General features: G+C 37.1%; 1 protein-coding gene across 1 annotated transcript; it reads left to right on the forward strand.

Annotated features, from left to right (window-relative positions):
• The first annotated feature begins 6,853 nt into the window (after positions 1 to 6,853).
• On the forward strand, positions 6,854 to 23,676 carry IFI44 (interferon induced protein 44). Its single transcript, XM_070486666.1, is given in 9 exon segments — positions 6,854 to 6,986; positions 7,230 to 7,696; positions 11,402 to 11,438; positions 12,173 to 12,368; positions 12,526 to 12,675; positions 17,026 to 17,197; positions 17,990 to 18,090; positions 19,585 to 19,831; positions 22,313 to 23,676. Coding segments are annotated over 7 exon segments (1,311 nt in total). The 5' UTR covers positions 6,854 to 6,986; positions 7,230 to 7,239; the 3' UTR covers positions 19,783 to 19,831; positions 22,313 to 23,676.
• Positions 23,677 to 25,848: the final 2,172 nt, after the last annotated feature.

Consider the following 25,848-nt stretch of genomic DNA (forward strand, 5'->3'; position numbering starts at 1 on the left):
GAACCAACGTCGTTAGAGAGCATAAGTATTGAGGCTAAATTCCCCTTTTTGTACTAAAAAGGACAGTGTTAGATAAATGATGTCAAAACTCCTACTCTTCTGGGTCTATACTGCTTTGGGAACACTTAAGTATCTAGTTGAGTTAAATGTATATTTGGAATCTAGGTTGGAAAAGATTGGTGAGACGGGCTTCCAAAAAGGGAGAAAGCTTTCTTTCATCTGAGAGAGGACCTTCCCTGAATTTGTAGATTCTGCTGATCTTTCCCTAACATCCTGAGAGAGAGTGGGACTTAGCACTCTGTCACATTTTAGGTGCCATTCAGGATTTTTGACACTTTACATAATTTACAACTGAGCTAGATGTACAGTCCAACCTAAGTCACTAAAATATTTCTTAGCAAAATAGTGCTAAGGGACTTAATGGGTGAAACTTAAGTGTTGTTGGAGGTAGAATATCATCCTAAAGTGGGAGGGGTGTTGCCAAGATAGTTTAAGTATCTGTGGAAGAGCTTTTGCAAGGTGAGTGGGTGGGTTGGGTTGTGCATTAAAAAGTGACCGTTTCTCAACCTGTGTCCATCGGCAGATGAATGGATAAAGAAAATGTGGTATATATGCATAAAAGAACATTATGCAACCACAAAAAGAAGGAAATCCTGCCATTTGAGACAACGTGGAAGGACCTTGAGATCATTCTGCTAAGTGAAATAAGTCAGACAAAGAGACAAATACGGTATAATCTCGCTTATATGTGGAATCTATAAAAGCTGAACTAATAGAAACAGAGTAGAATGGTGATTGTCAGGGCCTGGGGGAGATAGGGAGATGTTGGTCAAGGGTACAAACTTCCAGTTATAAGAGGAATAAGTTCTGGGGATCTAATGTGCAGCATGGTGTTTATAGTTAATAGCACGCTATGATATATGTGAAAGTTGCTAAGAGAGTACAACTTAATTATTCTCACCAAACATATAAAAAGGGTAGTTACTTGAGGCAATGCAGGTATTAAGTAACCTTAAAGTGGTAATCATTTTGTAATATATATGTGAATCAAATCATCGTGTTGAACACCTTAAACTTACACGATGTCATGTGTCAATTGTATCTTAATAAAGTTGAAAACAAGTAAAAAAAAAAAGTGGCATTCTTTCTGTTAGAAGTCTGTAGCATTGTACAAATACACTCAGCATTCACTTCAATGAAATACCAAGTGGGGTAGCTATGGTGGGTGATACGTAAGCCTGCGGTTTCTTTAGAAGACTAAAGATTATCATATTGCTTCTTCGTAAAAAAGCCAAGTCCATAACTAAAATGGCAAAATTGATTGGGGGACCCAAGTGGGCCCCAGAAGCTTCAGAGATCAGCTGACGAGTAATCATCTTTTAGCGACAAAACTCAACCTAATGCTGAAGTAGCTGTATGATGGCAAGGCTGATCGAAGTCTTCATGGTGTCCTTAAAAGCTGTGGGAATTTGAAAGTCCCCAAATTCCATCCCTAATGTGATGAGTATCTGGGCCAGGTTGTGGACGACAGTAAGTAGATCTGATTTTTACCATCAGTCTAAGTAAGAAGGAAACTTGCATACCAATTGTAACCCTTGCAAAATCTTACTCTGGCGTTGGAGAAAATGCAGACCACTGGGGTCACACAGACAATAAAGTTAGGATTATGGCCAATATCCTGTGGATGTCCCCACCTCTTTCTCCAGCACAGCTCACACAAATATGTTCAAGATGTTCCAGGCTTCAGGACAGAAATGACAGTGTAAGCAAAACTGCAGGTAGAGATTGCAGAAATTGGGGATGGGGGTGGGGACGGAGACAAGTTGTGCTAAACAATGCTGTATAAATAATCACTTTGGTTTGGTTTTTAGACAATTAATTTCTATCACACATTTTATGGTAATGCCTATCTGACAAAAAGAAAAATGCAAGGAAATATATATTTAAGCCTCTGAGCTCATTTCTGTTCCATTTTGGTGTTGTGTCGTGGAAGTATTTCGAATGTGAATGGACTACTACAATTTAAATAAGCATACCATGATAAATACATTTATGGTGTTCTACGTGTATGAGACTCTGTTCTGCCTGGTAGATAACCAGTGGTTCTGTTCTTAGTGTTAGATTTATAGAGAGGGGATTGTCAAGTCTCCACAACCGAAGAGTTCAAGGAGGAAAAAAAGGTAATTCATCTGCATTATAAGATTTCAGATATTTCAAATGGATGCCACATATAGCTAGACAACCTCTTAAAATAGCAATTTTGATATTTTTTTCTGTAATTCTTTGTATATAGCTCTTATTCAATTTCCCAGAGTCGCTCACATTGTCCTCCTGAGAAGATTGTTTAAATCAGAGAGTGAAAAAATCCTTGACGCAATGTTCTGACTTTTTGACTTCCAGAGTAGACCCTTGGGAGTCTAGGCCATGAAAGAATCTGACATCGAATTTACAGAATTGCTATGGATTAAAAAGGTAATAGAGGGAAAGCTGTCTACTTTCCCATTTCTATAGAAACTGCAAGATAATCACCCATCCTGAGAAGGAAGAGGGAAGAGAAATTGGACATAAATCTGGTAGAAGTATAAGAGGGGAACATAATTGGGGGGACCAAGAGGAAGGGTGCGGTCGGCATAGGGGGAATTATGAGCACCATGTGACAGAGTTGGGGCTAGGACACTGCTTGAAATCCAGGCAACATTTCTGCAGTCTTCATCCCCATTTGAGGAAGCCCCACACCTCACTTGGTAGAGAAGAAATATTATATGTCAGTCTTGTCAACGTGGCCTGTGGGTCTTTCATTAATAATAGTCTGACAGCCATCTATACATTATCCAACAGAAGGGCCTATCTCTGTTCTGAAATTGAGCTAAGGCTGTCTGAACAGTTGGTGCATACCCACTTTATACAGAGCTGAGACACTCTGAATGCTCCCAACATAGGGGCTGAGTCCTCAACACTGAAAGGACCAGTAGAAGCATGGAAGGAAGAACGCCAACACAGGTCTTTAGATGAGACATATCACACTTCTGAGCTCATATGGAGCATCTATGTTTTCCAAAGTCTCAAGGAAAGGAGAGCTGAGAATATGAATTTCTGGAAGGTCCAGGTTTATTCAAATAACAAAATTTATGAGCAAGTTCTACCTAAGTTATTGGATTATTTGTGTGTGTATGTGGGGGGGGGGCAGGTTTGAAATTGAGTCTCAATAAGTGCTAATCCTACATATCTCTTGAAAGAATATGAGGTAAGTATAAACTACCAAATGATCTCTCCTCCCATCTCTACGTCTTGTTTCTTTATTATTAAAGAGCTAAGCCTTGGTTATTTCAGTTCAATTGAAGATACAGGGAATTTGTCAAATATTATCCTGATTCCCAGTGTGCTTACTGAATTAACAGCTGTTTGCCATACCATGTTAGACCCTCTGCTCCAGTCTGAGAGCTTGAGGTAGTCTTCAAAACGGAAAAAGAGAGGATCTCCAGCTCTTCTGAGCCTGCCAGGAAGCAGTAGGACCTGATCCTAGAAGGTGTTCAGATGGTGGTGACACTGTGCTTAACACTTACTGATCTCTGGAAGCCTAGTGTATTACCCACTGTGCTCTGCTTGAGACTGCTCCTCCTCTATCACAATTTTCCGAAATCTTCCCATGCTTCTCTGCTGGAGTCAGCTTCAATGTCTTTACGTCTCACAGCCTATAAAGCAGTGGACGCTGATGAGAAAAACAAAAGGGAATTTGGTAAGAGGTCTTCTTCACTGAACATGAAAAAGGGAAATGGAACTGCTCAGCCTTGAAGATTCATTGTGACCAGGGCAGGAAGCCACCGTTGGATTGCTTTAGCAGCAGACTGCAGTACGTAACTCAGCTTCCTGAAGATCGCTACTCTGACGTTTTACTCCTTTTTCACAGCAGAGCTACATTCTCACATCTAGCACTTCCCAGCATTTTCATCGCAGGAAGCTTTTTTCCACTACCCAAATGCCCTCTCCCCACAGTGAGACAAGACCATCCCTCAAATTCTTAGCTCCTCAGAAAGAAAGTCTTTCTAGATGTGTAAACGGAGGAGGCTTTGAAGGAAAGAGCTCTATCATTTCATGCAGCTCATCACTTGGCTCCTGGAATGACTCACTCTTTTGGCTTTTCTTTGCTTTTCTGGCCACATTTCCTTAGTCTTTGTGGTTGGAGCCTTTTAATAATTATGTCCTCTGAATGTTGGGGGAGAGGCAGGCCTTGGTCCATAGGATGGGTCTGATTAGTTGAAATTCACTTGTAGCTTTAAATACATCTATATGCTGATAACTCTCAAATTTAATGTCCAACCCTGACCTCCTTCTCTGCTCCTTGATCTCATATACCCAACTGCCTATATTATTTATGCACTTATAGATTTCAGTATAAGACAGAATACTTGGTTTCCTTTCAAGAAATTTTCTTTCAGTGTATTCATCTCAATAGATGGCTTCAGCATTTACCCAGTGCTCAAATCAAAAATCCTTGGAGTCATACTAAGTTCTACCTTTTCTTTCATCCGTGCCCCCTCCGCACTCCATCCAGTCCAGCAATAAGTTCTCTTGACTTTCTTTTATCCTTAAAGACATCCTGAACTGACCACTTTTCACTACTTCCACCACTATCACTCTGGTCTACCTGACCTCCATCTCTCACATTATATTGCAATAGCCTTCTGGCTCTCCTATACTCTTCCTCTTACCAGAGTGATCACTGACATCATTCTTCAAACCTCCCTGACAAACTGGCCTCCTCTTGCAACAAACTGCCATCCAAGATTGTTTGTGTTTGCCTTTCTCTCTGCCTACAACGCCCTTCCTCTAGATGTTTCCATGGCACTCTCTCTCACTCCATTAGGTCTCTTCTCCAGTGTCATCTCATCAGATAGACCCTCCCTGATCATGTGATCTAAAGTGGCAGACATCTTCCCTCACCACTCCTTTTCCTCTTATTCGAATTTATTTTCCTCGTATTACTTTTCCCTGGATGACATTTGTCTTGATTGCCTGACTTCCAGAGAGGAACATAGCTTCATGAGAGCAAAACTTTACCTGTCTTGTTTACTGCTATCCCCCTAGTCTCCAGAACAGTAGAAGCACATAGCAGGTATTCAATAAATATTTAGTGAAAGAAAGAATCAATGAAGTAAATATAGTTTACAACACAAATAGGAAGCTTCTCTTGCATAGCTAGAGATACTGGAGTTAGATAACTAATGACTTTGGGAAAGGAGCGTCTATTCAAGTGGAAGGTCAGTGATCTTTTCAATGTTATGTTTACACTTTCATTTTCATATTAATGAAATACGTTACTTAAATATATTTATATATGTCATTGCTCTTGAACAGTGGCCAGGCAGTTTAATGGTATTACAAACTTCCTTACAATACATGGGAAAACAGGATAATATATTGTTTGGAAAGTTTAGCCTTTATTTTTAACAGATATAGTAAAGTGTAGTTGAAATACATTAAATTTCATGTGTTGAAAGTATACAATTTGATCAGTTTTGACAAATGTAGGTACCTGTGAAACCATCCCTCTCTTTTCACTTAGATTACAGTTCAAATTTTGGCTCTGCAATTTATTAGCAGAGTGATCTTCAGCAAATTATTTAACTCCAAAATTCTGTTTATTTATGTGATAATTGGAGATAATATTGGTATCTTTCTCGTAAGGTTATTGAAATGAATAAATGAGATACATGGAAAGAGCCTGGCAAATAGTAAGCATATAATAACTTCTGGTATTTTTTTATCTAGGTAAGTAATACCCCAAAGCTGCTTCAAATATTTTTATTTGATGTTGCCGTTGTTTTTTAATAATATCAAAAACTTAAATGCCTTTTTGGGCCAGGCAGGTAATTGAAATTTGTCAGAACCAGGAATAGGGGATTCGTGAGGGACAATTGGGGACTGAAGAGTGGATGCCTAATGATATAAAAGCATTCAAATTTAAAATTCAAAAAAAAGAAAAAGAGTTGTGTCAACTCTACAAAACAAATCTACTAGTTGCGTTCAGCCTATTGGACACAAGATTGTGACTGAGCAATGCGAAGTCAGAGAAGGGGTTTTAGTGTGAAATCTACACGATTGAGTTTATATTTTAGAAGTGAAGTTGATTCTGGCTGTGTTAAGGAGAATCAGTTGGAGAGGGGGCAGGCCAAAAAGCAGCGGGACCAGTTAGGAGATGATTTTAACAACCTACGTAAGGAAATATGTTGGTTTAGAATAAATTGATAGCAGAGATCAGGAGAAACGGATGAATTTGAGATGTGTTCTGGAGTTAGAATAGACAGTGCTTTTCTGTATGTCCATATATAGACACTGATTGAATTTTCCTTAAAGAAAACGTCTTTTAAAGAGTCACTTAAAAAAACGTAGTGAGCTGTTAGGTTTTCTTTCTTCTAACTTTAATTCCTTGTTTCTTCCAATAATATTTTTGTATGATTTTACTGTTTAACATTGTGGAATCTAAAAAACAAAACAAGTGAACAAACAGAAACAGACTCATAGACACAGAACACAAACTGGTGGTTGTCAGAGGACAGCGGGGTGGGGAGTTTGTTGAAATAGGAGAAGGCTATTAAGAGGTGCAAACTTCCAGTTATACAAGAAATAAGTCACTGGGATATAATACAGAGTGTAAGGAATATAGTCATAATATTGTAATAACTTTCTATGGTTATAAATGTATATAAATATCAAATCACTATGATGTACACCTGAAACTAACATAATCTTGTATGCCAACTACACTTCAGTTAAAAACAATAAAATAGCCGGATAAGTTCACGGTCCCCGGGAATTTGGCACACGGCTAGTGGGCTGGGCTGCACTTAGTTTCAGTTTCCTTTTCTCAGAATCTCTGAAGCCTCGAGGTTGCTGAAGAATTTTCTGCTCCTACTTTGATGCCTGCCTAGCTGTCCAGAGAGAGCAGCTGCTCTCAGCTTCAGCCCTTGTGCAGATCCTACAAACAGGTAAACGACTTGCTCCTTTCTGCTTTTCCTAGCCACTAGCAAACAACAGTCTTTAAAAAAATTTTTTTTAAAAATAATCATTTAGAAAGAAAAACTAGCTAATGATTTTTCTTGCTAGGTATTCACCCTCTATTTACTCATTTTGTGTGTAATGGAAATAAGAGGCATAAATACAAGCTTTGAGACAGTACATATTATCTGTTTTTCAATATTTAATGGAAAATGTATTTTATTTTCCACTAGATTGAGAAGTATGGCAGTGACAACTTGTTTGACATGGATGCAAGAGAAGATTCTGCAAAATCATTTTGGAGGAAAGTTTAACCTTCTCTATAAAGCTAGTGTCCATAAATTTTCCCTTGAACATTTGCTCCAGGTATGCAGTAATCAAGGACCTACTGTGACAGTGATTTATAGTAAAGATCATGTTACTGGGGCATTTATGCAGGAGGGTTACCAGGAAGGAAAGACAAGTTTCATTACCCTTTTTGCCTTACAAGAGACTAAAATTCTGGAATGTAAAATGAAACTCTGTGTACCGTCTATGTTGTTTGTTACATGGACTGGATGTCACCGGCAAAAGAAGTATGAATTTGGCATTGATCTAACGGGAAGAAAGTTGCATATAAGTGCAAATACAAGTAAAGAACTTGGATTACTTCAATGTGAAAGTATCTCCTTTGAGGAATGTGAAGTTTTTCGATGTGAAGGTAGGTTTAACCAGACAGGCCTATGCTATAGAGTTCTCGCTTGCATGTTTGGAGGGTTAAAGCTGACTCATCTCTGAAGGAAAAACGTCTCTTACACTTGTTCTTTTCTCCAGTTGGCCCAGACAGAACCTGGCCACCAACTGTTTGCTAAGACACAATCACAGTCAAAAGTAGTATATACAGAGTTTTCTGGAATGTGTTTGTGTGGGGAAAGGAGAAGGGGAGGAGAAGGAAGGGTGGAAGGAGAAGAGAGAAGGAGAGAAGAAAACTTGAAGACTATGAGACTCTCTTGCAGAGAAACCAGAGCTTGACGTTCACTTGATTGGTACGGGGTCCTTTCTGATGCAGTTTCCCTTTGTATCCTTTATATCAAAAGACTAAAACTAATTTACTTATTTTCCTACTAAAAAGCATTTAAATTGTTTCCAATGTTGCTGTTGTAAGCAATGCTCCTGAAATATCTGTATACCTATAATTGTGCACAAAAATACTTCCTTATAGTAACTTTCTGGCGGTGGAACTGCTGTTTGCGGATTGCGTACATTTGCATTTTGAAAGACACATTTCAAAAGCTTCCAGTGTCTAATTCTATCCCCAAGAGTGGTATAGAAATGTTACTTCCCTGTATCCTTGCCAATCTTTGATATTCTCAATATTTAGAATGTTTGCCAATTTGATGGTCAAAAGATGATTTCTCCTTTTTTTTTTTTTACACATTCCTGATAACTAAGAAGTCTATGTGTATTGGCCATTTACGTTTCTTCTATGAAACACTTGTTTATATCTATCCATTTAAAAGAAGAGCTTCTGGGAATAATATTCCTTGAGTATTTGCATATTGCAAACTAATTGTTTGAGGTCTTTATACTTAAATGACTATAAGAGTACACAATTCTTGGATCACATTTGTTTTGGGGGGGATGTTGTAATGTTTCCACAGCATTGATGTTGCTGTGAAAAACTTAAGGCCAGATTCACTTATTTATTTTGGCTCATATCAACATTAATTACTACTTTCTATTTTTTAACTTTATGTAAGTGGAACCATACCAAAGTATGTGCTCTTATGTGTCTGGCCTCTTTCATTCACTATTATGTTTGAGAGATTGAGCTAATACAAGAGATTGGATTATAAAATCAGATCTCTACAAATCAGACATCTTACCCAGTATCGAGTATTACTAATAACTTCAAGGATAAAGGCAATCAAAAGTCTCGAAGAAGACAGAAAGTGTTCTAGGATATTCTGTGAGGCTCCTATATCCCTTCTTCTCATATTAGACATATGCTTTCTGGCTAAGAACAACAGATGGGTTTTTAAATGAAGTTTGTGGGCCACCTGACATATGGAAGAGTGGTTAGGTTATGGAACATTTATATGCTAGTGCCATGGACTGAATTGTGTCTGCCTCAAATTCCTATGTTGAAGTCCTAACCCCCCATGTGTCCTTCCTTGGAGATGAGGCCTCTAAAGAACTAATTTAGGTAAATAAGGTCATAAGAGTGAGGCCTTAATTCAACAGGATTCAGTGTCCATATAAGAAGGGACCCAAGAGAGGTCTTTCTTTCTCCCCGCAAACACACAAAAAGAGGTCATGTGAGCACACAGCAAGATGGCGGCTACCTACAAGCCAAGAGAAGAGGCCTCAGAGTGAAACCTCCCTTGCCAGCACCTTGATCTTGGACTTCTTAGTCTCCAGAACTGTGAGAAATAAATTTCTGTTGTTTAAGCCCCCCAGTCCATGATATTTTGTATGGCAGCCTGAGCAAACTAAGACAATCAGCTTACATGACATTTCCCAGGAAGATGTGCCTCATAAATCCATAAAATCTGGATTTATTTATTGTAAGTAATTCTTAGCCAGGAACATCCTAATAGGGACGTTCAAGAGATAAATACTTTCCTTGCAGCAAACATCATTAGTCTATTTAGCAGGAGGTAAGAGTATTAGCATATTTATAAGGAAATTAGGTTGGGTCACTTTTCTTTCTTTCCCTGAAAGTTTTACCTGGTGAAGTGAGTGACTGCATCACAGGACAGCAGTTGTAAATCTTACCTCCCCAGTGATTCATCCACATTATTATAAGTAGCAGTTATTTATTCCCTTTCATTTTCATATAGTATTCCATTGTAATGACTCTATCATGCTTTTTTAAAAAAATCAAGTCACTGTGGGTGGACATTTGGGTTTTCCAGTTTGGGGCTATTACAAATAATACTGCTATAAACATTCTTGTACATGTCTTTTGGTTCATGCATATACATATTTTTCAAAGAATATGAGTATGAAATTTCTGGGTCATCTAGTATGTGTATGTTCAACTTCAGTGGATGCTGACAAAGTTTTCCAATATAATCACATACCAATTGTACTACCACAAGCAGTGAATGAGAGTTTCCATCACTCTAAATCTTTCCCAAAACTTTTTATTACTGGTTTTACAATATGTGACCATTCTGGTATGTGAGCTGTGGTATGACATTTTGAGAATTTGGTTTTCTTTGATTAGACTAGCTGGTAATTTATCTATTTTACATTTTAAACCAATCAGCTACTATATTAATTTATACTTTTTTCCAATTTATAAAATTTGTCTTTGTATTTTTGTTAATTCCTTCTTACGTTTCTAAGTTTGTTCCTTTATTGTTTTCTGTTCCTATTTTCTATTTTCAAAGCTTTCTTTCCTGTTATTAGTGAAATATACTTTTATCACAAGGTTGCTATAGAGTGTTTATATTGTTATTTTCTCTGTATTTACAATTGTGATTTTTTAATTTCCTTTTGTGTATTAAAGTCCTTTAAGAGAGTGCTTCACAAAATCCCCAAAGGTTGCATTTTTCTATGTTTACACTTGTTCTTTTCTAGTTTTATTATACAGTAGTAATTGACTGCAGCCTTCACTATTTCTACTTTTGGTAATTTAAAGAAGTTTTCTTTGTAACCATGCATTGAGTCATCTTTGTAAATGTTCCACACAATATTCTTCTTTTTTAGTTTAGCGAACTGCCAGCATCACTGCACCAAATCCTTTCAGTTTTAAATTCACCATAAAAGAGTATTTCTTCCCAAGAAACAAAAGAATTCTGAGCCTGAATTTCATTGGTTCAAATGAAGTTCTCAGCCCACCCCTGGATCACTCACTGTGCTCTGATTGGCTGGGTACGAGTCCTACATTCTCATCTGGAGCCAAGAAGAAAATCAATTGGACTGAAAGTTCCAGGAGCCCCATTTGTTGGTAGCAGATTTTGGAGAAAATCTGGTGCCTATGGTTTTTTCGTTTGTGTGTCTCTGCATATTATCCCTTTTTGACCTATTGGGCTGTGGAGGGAAAATAATCTTAGAGTATTCCCAGTCTTTCCATGGCCTGTCCATGCCTCTATGCCTTGCTTCTCTGATTCAGAAAAGTCCCCAGCCCTCATCTCCCGTATTGGAGTGAGCCATGCACGACTTCTGAGTTATTGGGTGAGAAAAGGTCTGCCGACACTATAGTCTTGAAGTGCCCACCTTGCCTCTAGCTCTTGACTCTTCAAATGAGATGATGCTAAGGAGATTTGTCACAATTTTCGCCACTTGGTTTTCATTATACTGCACTGTTCTCCTGGAAAGACTATTTCGGTATTTTTCCCTAGTGAGTTCATTGACATTCATTCAGTCAGCCACTCAACAACTTGCAATCTTCATTATTCTTTGATTATTTTCCTAGATATATTGAACAAAAGGAAGATGGAAGAGGTCACTGAGTAAGTCAATGTTTTTAATGTTCTATTGTTCTGTTCATTATCTTAGACTTATTCGATTACAAATTCTGTTCAATAAAATTGGTAGCACAAATTATAACAGATAACTTGTGGATCATGAGGAAGAAAGTATAACTATACCTATAATCATAAAACAATTTGGTAATGGTAATGTTAAAACAAAAAGAATACTGAGAAGGGTGAAGACATTTCTAATATTTTATATACTTGAAGGAAAATAATTCTTTGGCTGCCTGTCTACATTTTTGCTTAGAATTCTTGCATTGACAGCTTTAACTACTTTAGGAAATTGCTGTGGAAGGGATGGTTGGCAGGTGGAAAATACCTATCTTGAGTTTCAAGAACATGTTAGAAATGGTCTACTTCCATAAACTTCAAAAGTCACACGTTTGCTGTGGTTTTTGAAGTCTATTACTGATAATTCGTCTTCATGTTTAGCATAGTTGATATTTATTCCTAGGTTTATATGATCTGGTTACTTAAATCTGAAAGGTTTTGTGTCTGATTGGCTTTAGTTAAAAGTGTTATTTTTACTTTTCCTTCTTTTACAATAGGATTTGAGGTAGGATGGTTTCACATCTTTTGTACAAGAAGGTAAACTACTAATCAAAAATAAATAATGATAGATAAGAAAAGAAAATGAATTATAGGAAAATTTATGATAAAGTCTTGCGACATAATCTCAGTCAACTGTTAAAATTGTCTCGTCTAAACAGGCTCAGGGAGAGTTTATGGTCTTCCATGAGAACTTATAAGCCGTATGGAGACCTGGTTCACCAAATATGAATTGTTTTGTTGGGTCCGATTGGAGCTGGGAAGTCTAGCTTTGTCAACTCAGTGAAGTCTGTTTTCCAAGGCCGTGTAGTGCACCAGGCTTTGGTGGGCTCTGATACAACCGGGATATCTCAGAAGGTGAGTCTGTTCTAGGTAACTCAGCCTTCGCTTCTTTGTTCGAGTTAATTAGATTTGAAAAGTCTTTTGCTGGTAAACTTCATTATATATAGACTTCATCTCAATTTACAGTTTTCAAAAAAATAAACTCTTAAACTTACTTTTTTCTCCTCTGTAGTACAGGACGTATTCCATTAAGGATGAGAAGGATGGCAACTCCTTGCCGTTTATTCTCTGTGATTCCCTGGGGCTGGGTGAGGAAGAAGAAGGGCTTTGCATGGATGACATACCCCAGATCTTAAAAGGCCATGTTTCTGACAGATACCAGGTATGATTTGGTTAACCATTGAAAAGTTATAACAGATAATTAAAATGTTTATTTCCGCCCACTATCGACATCAGGCTCTAGTTCAGCGATTCAGTATTTATTTTCTTAAACTATACTTGTTTAAAATTCTTTGTTCCTTTCTGATATTTTATTTTCCAAAGAGTTAAAACACCTGAAGGACTCTTACATCATTGGCGTCATAACAACTCTGAATGTTCAAACACACTCAATTGCCTTTGGCTATGTGAAACAAACTATCAACTTATTCAAATAGACAGTTTTTCTTATGTAACAGGAAGCATGAAAGTAAATAGCTTTGGGCCAATGTGGTAGCTCTCTGAGGTTATTAATTTCAAGGGTCCTCCTGTTGTTCTGTTCTGAGATCCTCAGCATGGGATGATAAAGATTAAATGTTTGTGTCCCTCCAAAATTCATATATTGAAGCCCTAATCCCCAATGTGATAGCATAGGAGGTGGGGCCTTTGGGAGGTGATGAGGTCAGGAGAGTGAAGCCCTCGTGAATGGGATTAGCGGCCTTGTGAGAAAAGCACAAGGAGGTGATCGCTTTTTCAGCCATATGAGGACATAGAAAGAACATGGCTGTCTACATATCAGGAAGAGGTCCCTCACCAGTCACCAAATCTCTCAGCGCTTGATCTGGGACTTCCTAGCCTCCAGAACTCTGAGTGATAAATGCTTATTGTGAAAGCCACTCAATATGGTAATTCAGTATAGCAGTCCAAGCTGACTAAGACATGTGGCTTTTGTCTCCACGCTCTCAAGATGTTCACGCTGAGCACTGTCAGTGTTCCAGGCAAGAGGAAGGGGGAGATTAAAGAGAAGAGCCACTTTAGTCTATCCTTTGTTTGACTTTCTATTCTTTTTTGTAAACAATTTAGATCTTGAATTAATCATTAGCTTACCTTATTTTAAATGAATAGTCAAATATGCCAACATCTTTCACTGAATTTCTTTTGAAACTGCTCCTTACCAAATATAGGGAATGTTTTTTGTATCTTCTAGTTTGTTCTATTGATGTATTGATCAATACCTTTATGATATTGCTTTCATTACCATATTGTTCAATTGTTTTAATTACCATAGCAATTAATTATGTCTTGATAACTCTCTGGACAAGTCATATTCATTATTCATTTCTCACATTTGTTTTTTTTTGTTGTTGACCATTTTCACACATTTACTTTTCCAAGTGTGTTTGTTTGTGCTTGATTTGTTTGTTTGTGTTTGATTTGTTGATGCTTTGATTGAAATTACCTTAAAATTTTGTATTTAGAGTTGATTTACATCTTTACACATCTAGTGTTCCTATCCAGAAACACAACATTTTTTTTCTATTCAGGCAAGTTTCTTTCATTCCTCAGTATAGAGTTATTTGTAGAATTAGTTAAGTTTATTTTATTTCTTTTTTCTTTTTTTTGTGAGGGATATTGACCCTGAGCTAAGATCTGTTACCAATATTCTTTTTTTTGCTTGAGGAAGATTGTTGCTGAGCTAACATCTGTGTCAATCTCCCACCACTTTACGTGGGATGCTGCCACAGCATGGCTCAATGAGCAGTGCCAGGTCTGTGCCCTGGATCCGAACCTGTGAACCCCAGGCTGCTGAAGCAGAGTGTGCAAACTTAACCACTATGCCACTAGGCTGGCCATAGCTTTATTTTTAAATATACTTTTTTTTTTTTTTAAAAAAAACCCTTTATTATAGAGAATTTTAAACTTGTACAAAAGTAGACAAAATAATTTAATGAATTTTCATTTACTCAGCTTCAAAATTTTTGACTCATAGCCAGTTTTGTTTCATCTATATATATCGGCTTTCTCCTCTCCTGTATTATTTGGGAACAAATTTAAGTCATAACATCTCATCCATAAATGACTAAACATTTATATACATAGGGACATATGTATCTTTTAATAAACATAGCCATACTGTTACCTCATCTAAAATTAATAATTGTCCCTTAATTTATCAAGTGTCACTCAATATTCAACTTTCTAATTGTCTTATAAGCAGGTTAGAAACATCTTTTTTCAACAGTTTGTTTGAAAAATAGTTCAAGTAAATTTATTCGGCCTTTTTTTTTCGCTTGGGGAAGATTAGCCCTGAGCTACCATCTGTGCCAATCTTCCTCTATTTTGTATGTGGGTTGTTGCTACAGCATGGCTGATGAGTGGTGTAGGTCCAGGCCTGGAATCTGAACCTGCAAACCCAGGTCACTGAAGTGGAGCACGTAGAATCTAACCACTAGGCAACCAGGCCAGCCCTATTTAGTCTCTCTTAACCTATACATTCTGCCTGTATCTCTTTTGGCATTTCTCCTTGCAATTTGTTTTTAAGAAATCTGGTTGTTTGTTCTGTAGACTTCCCCATAGTCTGATCTTTGTTGTTTGCATCTGTTGATGTAGTTTTCCATGTATCCTGAAAAATCGATCGTTGACTCTAGAGGCATGTTCAGACTCAGCTTCTGCTTCATAGATGGCATTGTGTTCTTCCATGAGGAGGCACACAATTTTGAATTTTCTTGCTTTTTTAATATTAGTGTTCATTAATGTTCAATACTGCACCCATTTATTTATTAGAGTGTGAAAATAGTGATATTCTATCTCTATCATTCCTTCATTTCACATATGAAAGAGAAACTTCCCCTTATGCACATTTGATTACTTAGTGGTACAGTTGATATATGAAAAACAGGATGTATGCTTGATTTTTTTTTCCTTTTTTACGAATTTTTGAAATAATAACTTGGTTTCTTTGTATCTGCCAGTAATGACTAGTGATTATTTCATTATCATTATGAACTCATGAATTGAACATAGTTGATGTGTTTCAATCTGTTGTAATTTTTCTCCATGCCATTGTCAAATGTAACATCTTTGACCAGAGCGAACCTCTGCAATTTGGATCTTGAATCCTTTTGACATGAATCTAAACATCTCCTATATTCTTTGATTTCTGGTATGACTAGATATCCAAGCCACGTCTTGTATGTTTGCAGCCCCAGATTTTGAATCAGTTATTTCTCTAAGAAGTCTTGGTTTGGGTTCATAGCATTGTTCATTGCTACTTGGTTGCTCATTGGTTTTTGCCCTTTTCAGTGGACAGAGCTAAAAAAGATATGTTTTTATGGTAAAATATGTTGTACATTCATTCAGAAACTCCTCATTCAAATTCAAGCCTAGACAGTTTTTGCTTAGTCTCTTCTGTCTTGCATCTGTGTCTGCTTTCTCCCAAATAGAGAATCTGTGTTTTCAAGAGATGACGGAATATCGTGTAACAACTCATTTGTTTTATTTCACATAATATTCACTGTAATTTCAGAATAAAAGCTCGAATGCTACTGTGAACTATCTAATCATAATCATATTTAATATCAATAATCACAATCAAAATTATAAACGATTCAAAAATTTTAGCAGATTTTTTATATGGTCTTTAGGGTGTCTCAAGCAGTAAGAGTATACAAATTACTGTGTTTTAAAGTCAATCAGAAATGATTTTTCTCTGCATAGTTATGACCTCAACTGGATGTGAAAGTTCACTTGTTTAATTTAATTTAGGAATTTCTTTTTAAATTTAATCTTGTTTTATATTTATAATTTATATGGTTCTAAAGCCAAATCTACAAAAAAGGGTGTATTCAAAGAATTCATCTTCTTTCTGTGTCCCTTCAAACACATTTCTCCTCTCTTTCTATAAGTAACCATACAAAAATGTATGGTTTTCTTCCTTTTTTTAATATATAAGAAAATACTTATAGATTTGTGGTTCCGCCTTTCTTGGAGCAGTGAAAGAATACTATATGTTATTGAGCTATCAGAATTTTGCCACTACAAATAGTCCTGAAGTTACTGGCTTTGTACATATATCATTTCATGTTTTCGCGAGTGTATCTGTGGGACAAACTCCCAGCAGAGGGATTGCTAGTTCAAGAGTAACAGCATCTCATTTTGAACCACTTTTTCTCTTTGTGTTCTGCCTGATGATACCAGATTTCTGTCTGAGTGCTCTCACCTCTACCTTTGCCCATGTTGCTTCTTCTATCTAGAGTTCTTTCTGCCGTATCTTTATCGCCTTTATCAGACTAACTCTCTCTATATTTTAGCTCTCAGATTGCATGTTCTCTTCTTGCGGAAGCTTTACCTGACTAGGTGAAAGGACTGCTGGCTTCTGCGTAATGACTTTGTTCTCTACCAGATTGTTAGCCTCATAATATTAGCGACTTGTCTCTTTTGTTCACTGTGTCATTCACTATCATGGTGCCCAGTACATAGTATGTACTGATAAATATTCACTGAATTAATATGTTTCTTTTTGTTTACCTTACAGTTTAACCCCATGAAACCAATCACACCAGGTCATGATAACTATGTTGACTCCCCATTGCTGAAAGACAGAATTCATTGTGCAGCATTTGTGTTCAATGTCAACTGTATTGAATACCTCTCTGATGAGATGGTGGCAAAGATCAGAAGAGTTCGAAGGAAGCTGATAGAGTGTGGTGAGTCTCCTTTCACTTTACTACTATGGGAAATTGATTAGACCATATTGTAGAATAGTTTTGGACAGGATGAAGAATTTAAGAAATTACGTATGTGAATCTTCTTTGGTGCATCAGCACGGTTCAATCAAATCAAGTACTCACTAGCTGTATGACTTTGTGCAAGTGACTAAAGGCTTTGGAGAAGGTAAACAAGATTAGGAAATTAGGGTGTCCCATGCTGGCTTTTCTTGGCTTTATTATCCACTCTGTTTGGCCACGAGCTAGTTTATCACAACTTTGATTAAGTTAGAGGCAGGGAGTGGTTGATTTACCTGCTGATTGAAATTGAAAATCTCTCAAGGGTGGTGTGCAGGGAGGTGCTCGCCAATATTGTGACATAGGAGCAGTTTATTTGTGATGCTTTGACACATCCTATCTCTTTGAGTCCCCTTCTGCTCCATCTTGTTTACTAGAACTCTTTGATCTTTTCTCTAGTCTCCACAAAACCACAACTGTTTGTATAAGATATGAAATCAATCAACAATATTGTAGCATAAGTTTTAGTTACCTTTTCCAAGAAGTGGTTTCACTTGAAGCCTCATTTTTACCATGGAAGGCAATGAAGGGAATTTTCTATGTTAGAATTCTAGATATTAATGGGTAGTCCAGGGGAACATTTTGTGGGGGCTGGGGGACCTTCCCACATCTCTGAAATTTTTTCGTAGATAGCCTATTGCATAACTGATAGCTGATTAAAAAATGCTGATGCTGTCTATAATAATAAAAGCAATATATATCTGTTTGCCATAGGTTTGGTACATTTGGTTTTGCTCACTCATGTGGATAGCATGGATCTGATTACAAAAGATGACCTTATAGACATATACAGATGTCCGCCTGTGAAGTCCCAGGTAAAGAATGACGCCCTTTGTAAACATTTTCTGGGGCATGCCACTATAATCACATGATATTACTGTGCATAAAAATAAAAAGAGACACTTACTGAATTTAAGAAGAGTTGAAACAATTGCTTGGATAATTCAGACTCACTTCCCAAGTTTTAAAAATTAAATATATATTTATCTTTACACCGATACAGATAATTCCATTCATTACAATTCAATTCAATTAAGTTCAAGAAATATTTATTGATTACCTTTAACGATCGAGCCAGTGTGATAACCTCTAATCAGATACACAGATAATTAAAACAATTCCCCTGCACTGGAAAGCTTACAATTTTATAGGTGGAGGTGAGGGGATGGGGGAGTGGGATAAGAAAAAGTTGAAAAAGTAATATGATATGATTGAATATGATAAATATCATGAAAAGACTGAAAATAAAATGCTTTGAAAGTTTAGAGGAGGAAAATATTGTGTTAAAGGCAATAGGGGAAAATTTCATTACTGAGATGGCACTAGGAAATGGCTCTCAAGGAGCCAGAGTATTTCAGAAAGTGAAGAAACAAAAAGGGGGAAAAATTCAGGCCGTGGGGACAGCATCAGTCAATACATCAACGCAGGAGAGGGCAGTGTGTATGGGAAGCATGGAGCTGTTCAGTTTAGTGGAGGGCTGAATCCTTGCGGGGGGAGATGAAGTGAGAAGGTTACCTTGGCATGAGGAGACTTAATAAGATGCATTATGGGGAATCATAGCAATTTTTTGAAAGAGTAGTGATATGACCAAAGTTAAGCTTCACAAAAATTAATCTGCCACATGTATGCAGAATAGATTGCAGTCAAAAAGAACCCGGAGGTGGGATCATCAGTTGGAAGGATGTAATGATAGCTGATATTTGTTGAGCACTAAATATGAGATAGCTTTTCTTATTCAATGCTTATAACAACTCTATGGGATGGGTACAGTCATCACCACATTTTATAGACGATAAAACGAAAACACACGGAGTAAAGCATTTGCCAATGTTTATTGACAGTGCTAAGAGGGGACAGAGCCCTATTTGGAACCCAGGAAGTCCAGCTTCTCAGATAAACTAGTCTAAGCTAGAATTAAACATCAACATTAAACTAGTCTAGTAAAATCGACTTATCCTGAGAATAACTTTTAAAAGGAAACTGAAGGAGATTATGGACTTTGGTGTAATGGTATTAAAAATGCTTTGATTTCAAAGTAGTTTATATAGAACTATTAGTTACCTTTTATTTCTAATTCATGTTGAATCTATTACATGTATTCTAAATGAAAATTAGCAGTGATATTAGAGCTTGATTTTTGAGGTTCTTTAAGAAAGTACTTAATTGGGCCAGATCTCTATCTCAATTTTTCCCAACAAGAAAAGTATTGGCAAGTTCCTACTTTTTTGTTACTGCTTTCATAGTTTATATTGGCATAGAATAGTATTTTTAACTCTCGAGATTTCTGAGTTTTAATTTCTGTATTGCAGCTGGAGGCCGTTCACAAAGCACTTGGATTTCCTCTTTCTGACATTTTGCTGGTTAGTAATTATACTTCTGAGTGGGAGCTGGACCCTCTAAAGGACAATCTGATCCTCTTTGCACTGAGACATATGCTGGGGGCAGCAGATGACTTCCTGGAGGATTTGCCTCTTGAAGAAACAAGGGAGATGCTTTTGGCGGTGTAGAAACTTGAAGGCATCAGCTACGTGGCTACTTCCCGCTTGAATCTATTGGGTACGTGGCAGTTCTCTGTCTCTGTAAGTTGTTGCCGTGTGAATAGTCCTGCCCTTTAAGCCACTGGCTGGATGCATTTTTTTCCCTTGACATTTCCTGATTCTTTACCCCTATGGTAGATTCTAGGGCATCTGTACTACTTCTCTTCCCTCTTGACTTGTTTTAAAATGAAATTTTTGAAATGATCCACTTCTGCCTTCCCACTGTCTGAACATCCCAAGCATATCCTTGCTGCCTTCCCTCAAAATGTGCTTCTTTGCTTGGGATCTAGAACTGGATTGGATCAGCATTTTTCCTGATCAGATGTGATCTTTGATTATTTGCCCTTCCTTGGGACCTCATGCTTTTACCTTTTTTGATTTGACTGTTTTGACACCTATCCCTCCTCAGGCTCCCTCTTAATGCAGTGTGGGAAGCTCTCATACTACCAGTTTTGCTTTCCTGATTCTGCTCTCTTGGTTTCTCCATTTCTTCTGTTCCTCGTGATACATGCACTCCCAAAGTCAGGGCTGGCTCAGACCTCTGTAGCCCAATGTTCGTCTTCCCTCTGGTTGCTTATCCCTAAATAATCCATTAAGAATATTTTGTTTATCTTTTCTCAGAGATTCCTGAGAAAGGAATTATCAAGTGTGCAAAAGAAGATAATAAATATGTGAACCCTTTGCATATTATTAATTTTTATCTTATCATAGAAGAGTGAAATTGAGAAATAAGGAAACAGGAAAAAGAGAAGTAGCTGAAACTGAAGGGGGATATTTTATTTATGTCTGCAGTGAAGATGCACATACAAAATTTTAATACCTATAAATAACTAGGAGCAGCAGGATTTAAAGTCACCTATTGTGAAAAAACAGTCATAATTTCTTTCGGACTTATGTTTTGTTTCTGTAAAAAATTAAAATTTCTTTTCATAATACTTGAGTCTAACTTGAGTGTGTATGTGTGATTTTGGAAAAAGTTTATTTTAATGTGAATTGCCAGCATCTTCTCATCTTTTTCTCCTTCATCTTAGTTTTGCATTTTTATTTTACTTCTGAAGTACTCGATTTTATTCTCTTTGGGTTCCCAGTTAATGTCGTATTCTTTAACCTTAAGCCATTTTTTTGTTTCATATTCTAACCCCTCTTCCAGGCTGTGGCAGTTAATATTAATGAATTCCACAGGACTGAAAGTGAAAGGGGCTATAGTTTGATTAGTCTCTCAGTTATGACTATTTTAGATAGAAAGTGACAAAACTCCACCTGAACTACATGAATGAAAAAGAGGACTATAGTACTGGATCAAGTAATCAAATCACAGAAAAGGCTGGGATTGAGTTAAATTGGCTTCAGATATGGTTGAACCTAGGGATTCAAAAGCTGCTCAAAAACTATTATCTCTCTCTCTCTCACACACACACACACACACACAAACATGCACACACTCCTCTGGTTCCTTCTTTCTGTGTATTGCTGTCATTGTCTCAGGCTAACATTCTTGATAAACCTTAAACCATCTGAATTCAAGCTTCAAGCTTCCGTTCTTTCAGTCTTGTTGAGAATAAACAAGACTTTCCTTTCCCACTTTCGTTGTGAAATACTCCAGAAAAAGACTGCAATTGATCTAGCTTGGGTCATATGCCTGCCCCCAAGTACAATCACTCTATCCCAAAGAGCGAGGAAATATGGTCAGCCCATCTTAGGTCATACTTGCCCAGGGAGAGTGATTTATTATTATTAGAAGATCATTAATCACGGACATGGCCACTCTTGGGTTAACTGATCTGGAGAGGCAGCATGACATATATCTTATAGATTTGAGAACTTTTGTATCTAATTCCTCATTTAGATTATAAGGTTTCATACAAAAAAATCTTATGCAGTCTAAAATTAAGTTAATTTAAAAAAAGCTACTTATTAAAGTACTGTAGACACACAAAAACTGCATGGTTCATAAATATATGGCTCAATACAGTTTACAAACTTAACAAATCTGTGAGACTAGAATTCAGATAAGAAACAGAAAATCACCTGCATCCTCGAAGTCCTTTTTGTGTCCCAGTCTAGTTATTATCTGGGATATCCACTATTTTGACTTCTAATTACATAGATTAGTCTTGTCTCTTTTTATCCCTCATATAAATAGTATTAGGCACTGTTACATTCTTAGGTCTGACTTTCATGTGATAATATATTTGTTTGATTCGTATCATTGCGCATAGATAAAGATAATTTATTCTCATCTATCTTACCATTTATGGGCATTTTGGTAGTTTAGTTATTACAAATAGTGCTACTGTAAACACTCCATTACATGCCTTTTGGAGAACATATGGAAACATTTCTGTTGGGTATATATTTAGGACTGAATTGCTGCGTAATAGAGTATTTTTAGTTTTATTTAAAAATTTAATATATTTTTAGCTTTAATAGATATTGCCAATCCTTCTTAAAGGGACTTTGAAAAATATTTAGTTCCACTTAAAAATTTAATGAATTATAGGGTCCACGAAGGTGGCGTAGAAGACCCTGAATTCACCTCCTCTCATGGATACACTGAGTCTGCACCTACATAGAGAGGAATTCCTCCTGAAGAAGAACTGAGGGCTGAATGAACAGCTTCTGCACAACAGGTGATAGAAGGGCCACACAGAGACTGATAGGAAAGATGGAGACATGGTATCAGTGAGAATCCCACCCCCAATGTGAAGACCTGCAGTAGGGAACAATATCACTAAGGGGACTATGTGCAGTCTTGTCCACATTGGAACACAGCAAAAAAAATAGTGGTTTAAAGGGCACCTAGACTATACATGAAGGAAATCCATTTACTGACCTTAGAGCATTTGCCAAATGAGTAGAGAACTGCTGCAACTCTCTCCAGGGTTGGAGGCACTGGCAAGTGCTGATTTTTGTGTTCCTCCTTCACCTTGATAGTGTGGACAGGAGCATGGTCCAGGTGCTCCAGCTGGCCTGTCAAAGCCATCCACTGTACTCTGGGCCTCCAGCCCACACCAGCTCCAGCCATCCTCTCAAGGTGGCCCTGGTGCAGCATTTCCTGGGAGCTCCCAGCCTGCCCCAGCTCCAGCTCCAGCCACCCCATTTGGGTGGCTGTGGCATGGCACACTCCAGGCCTCCCCATCTATGCCCACTCCAACGCCAGCTGGCTTGTCAAGCCACCCAGTTCATGCAGTCTACACGTGGGATACTCCTAAACAAGGCAACTCCTTCAAGATTGGGAGAGGTAGCTATGTCGTCTAATTCATAGAAAGTCAAACAAAATGAAGAGACAGAGGAATATGTTCCAAATGAAAGAACAAGATAAAACTCCAGAAGAAAACCCAATGAAACAGAGATAAGTAATTTGTCTGATAAAGAGTTCAAAGTCATGGTCATAAAGATGTTCACTTAACTAAGGAGAAGGTAGATGAACACAGTTAGAACTTCAAGAAAGAGTTAGAGAATATAAGAAAGAATCAGGGACTGGCCTGGTGGCGTAGCAGTTAAGTTTGCAAGCTCTGCTTCAGCAGCCTGGGTTTGTAGGTTTGGATCCCAGGCACAGATCTAGCACTGCTTGTCAAGCTATGCTGTGGGGCATCCCACATAAAATAGAGGAATATTCACACAGATGTCAGCTCAGTGACAATCTTCCTTGAGCAAAAAGAGAAGGATTGGCAACAAATGTTAGCTCAGGGCCAACCTTCCTCATAAAAAAAAGAAAGAAAATGAAAGAATCACTCCGAGCTGAAGAATACAATAAATGAAATGAAAATACACTAGGTGGAATCAATAGCAGATTACATGACACAGAAGATCGAATCAGTGATCTGGAAGACGGAATAGTGGAAATCACCCAATCAGAACAGCAAAACGAAAAAAAATTAAAAATGAGGATAGTTTACAGGACCTCTTGGACAACATCAAGCATACTGCCATTCACATTATAGAAGTCTCAGAAGGTGAAGAGAGTGAGAAAGGGGGAGAAAACTTACTTGAAAAAATAATCACTGAAAATGTCCCTAACCTGGGGAAGGAAACAGACGTCCAGGTTCAGGAAGCACAGAAAATCCCAAACAAGATGAGCCCAAAGAGATCCATATCAAGACATATAATTAAAAAGCCAAAAGTTAAAGAGAAAATCTTAAAGGCAGCAAGAAAAAAATGATTAGTCACCTACAAGGGAAACTCCATAAGATCATCAGCAGATTTTTCAGCAGAAACTCTGCAGGTCAGAAAGGAGTGGCAGGATATATGTAAGGTGCTGAAAGAAAAATGCTTACAACCAAGAATACTGTACCTGGCAAGATTATCATTCAGAATGGAGGGAGAGATAAAGAGATTCCAAGACAAGTAAAACCTGAAGGAGTTCATCACTACTAAACTGGCCTTACAAGAAAAGTTAAAGGGATGTCTTTAAGCAGAAAAGAAAAAGTCATAATTAGAAAAAAGAAAATATATGAAAGAAAAATATCTCACTGGTAAAGGCAAATATATGGTAAAGAGGGTGGATCATCCACTTAAAAAGCTAGTATTATGGTTAAAAGACAAAAATAGTAAAATCAACTATAACTACAATAAGTAGTTAAGGGATACACAGAATAAAAGGGTGTTTAAAATATGATGTCAAAAACATGTGTGGGGGGGAGTAAAAATGTAGTGCTTTTAGAATGCATTTGAACTTAAGTAACTATCAGCTTAAAAAGACTGCTACATATAAAGGTCAATACACATGAACCTCATGGTGACCGTAAACCAAAACTCTACAATAGACACAAGGAAATGAAGAGAAAGGAACCAAAACATAACACTAAAGAAAACTGTCAAGCCACAGGGAAGAGACCAAAGAAGAAGAAAGGAACAGAGAAGTATAAAAACAACCAAAAAACAGTTAACAAAATGGCAATAAGTGCATACCTAGCAATAATTATTTTAAATGTAAATGGACCAAATTCTCCAATCAAAAGACATAGGGTGACTGAATGGATTAAAAAAGAAGACATCTGTATGCTGCCTACAAGAGACTAATTTCAGATCTAAAGACACACACAGAGTGAAAGCGAAAGGCCCCAAAAAAATATTTCATGCAAGTGGAAATGAAAAGAAAGCTGAGGTAGCAATACTCATATTAGATAAAATATACTTTAAAACAAAGACTATAACAAAAGACAAAAAGGGACATTACACAATGATAAAAGGGTCAATCCAAGAAGATAATATGAAAGTCATAAATATTTAGGTACCCAACATAGGAGTACCTAAATATTTATAAAGCAAATATTAACAGACATAAAAAGACAAATTGACAGGAATACAATAACAGTAAGGGACTTTAGTACCCCACTTACATCAATGGATAGATCACCTAGAGAGAAAATCAATAAGGAAACTTTGGCCTTAAAGGACACATTAGACCAGATGAACTTAATAGATGTATACAGAATGTTCCATCCAAAAATTGCAGAATACACATTCTTTTCAAATGCACATGGAAAATTATCCAGGATAGATCACATGTTAGGCCACAAAACAAGTCTAAATAAATTAAAAAGTGTTGAAATCATATTAAGCATCTTTTCCAACCTCAGTGGTATGAAACTAGAAATCAGTTACAAGAAGAAAACTGGAAAAAACACAAACACATGGTGACTGAAAAACATGCTACTAAACCACCAATGGGTCAACAAAGAAATCAAGGAAGAAGTAAAAAAATAATTTGAGAAAAATGAAAATGGAAACACAACTTTCCAAAGTCTATGGAATGCCGCTAAAGCAGTTCTAAGAGGGAAGTTCATAGTGATACAGACCTACTTTAAGAAACAAGAAAAATCTCAAATAAATAACCAAACTTTACAGCTAAAAGAATGAGAAAAAGAACAAACAAAGCCCAAAGTTAGTAGAAGAAAAGAAATAATAAAGATCAGAGTACAAATAAATAAAACAGAGACTAAAAAAAATAGAAAAGATCAATGAGGGGCTGGCCTGGTGGCATAGTGGTTAAGTTCACATGCTCTGCTTTGGTGGTGTGGGGTTCATGGGTTT

This window comes from Equus asinus, chromosome 16, assembly GCF_041296235.1.
Source record: "Equus asinus isolate D_3611 breed Donkey chromosome 16, EquAss-T2T_v2, whole genome shotgun sequence".
NCBI lineage: Eukaryota > Metazoa > Chordata > Mammalia > Perissodactyla > Equidae > Equus > Equus asinus.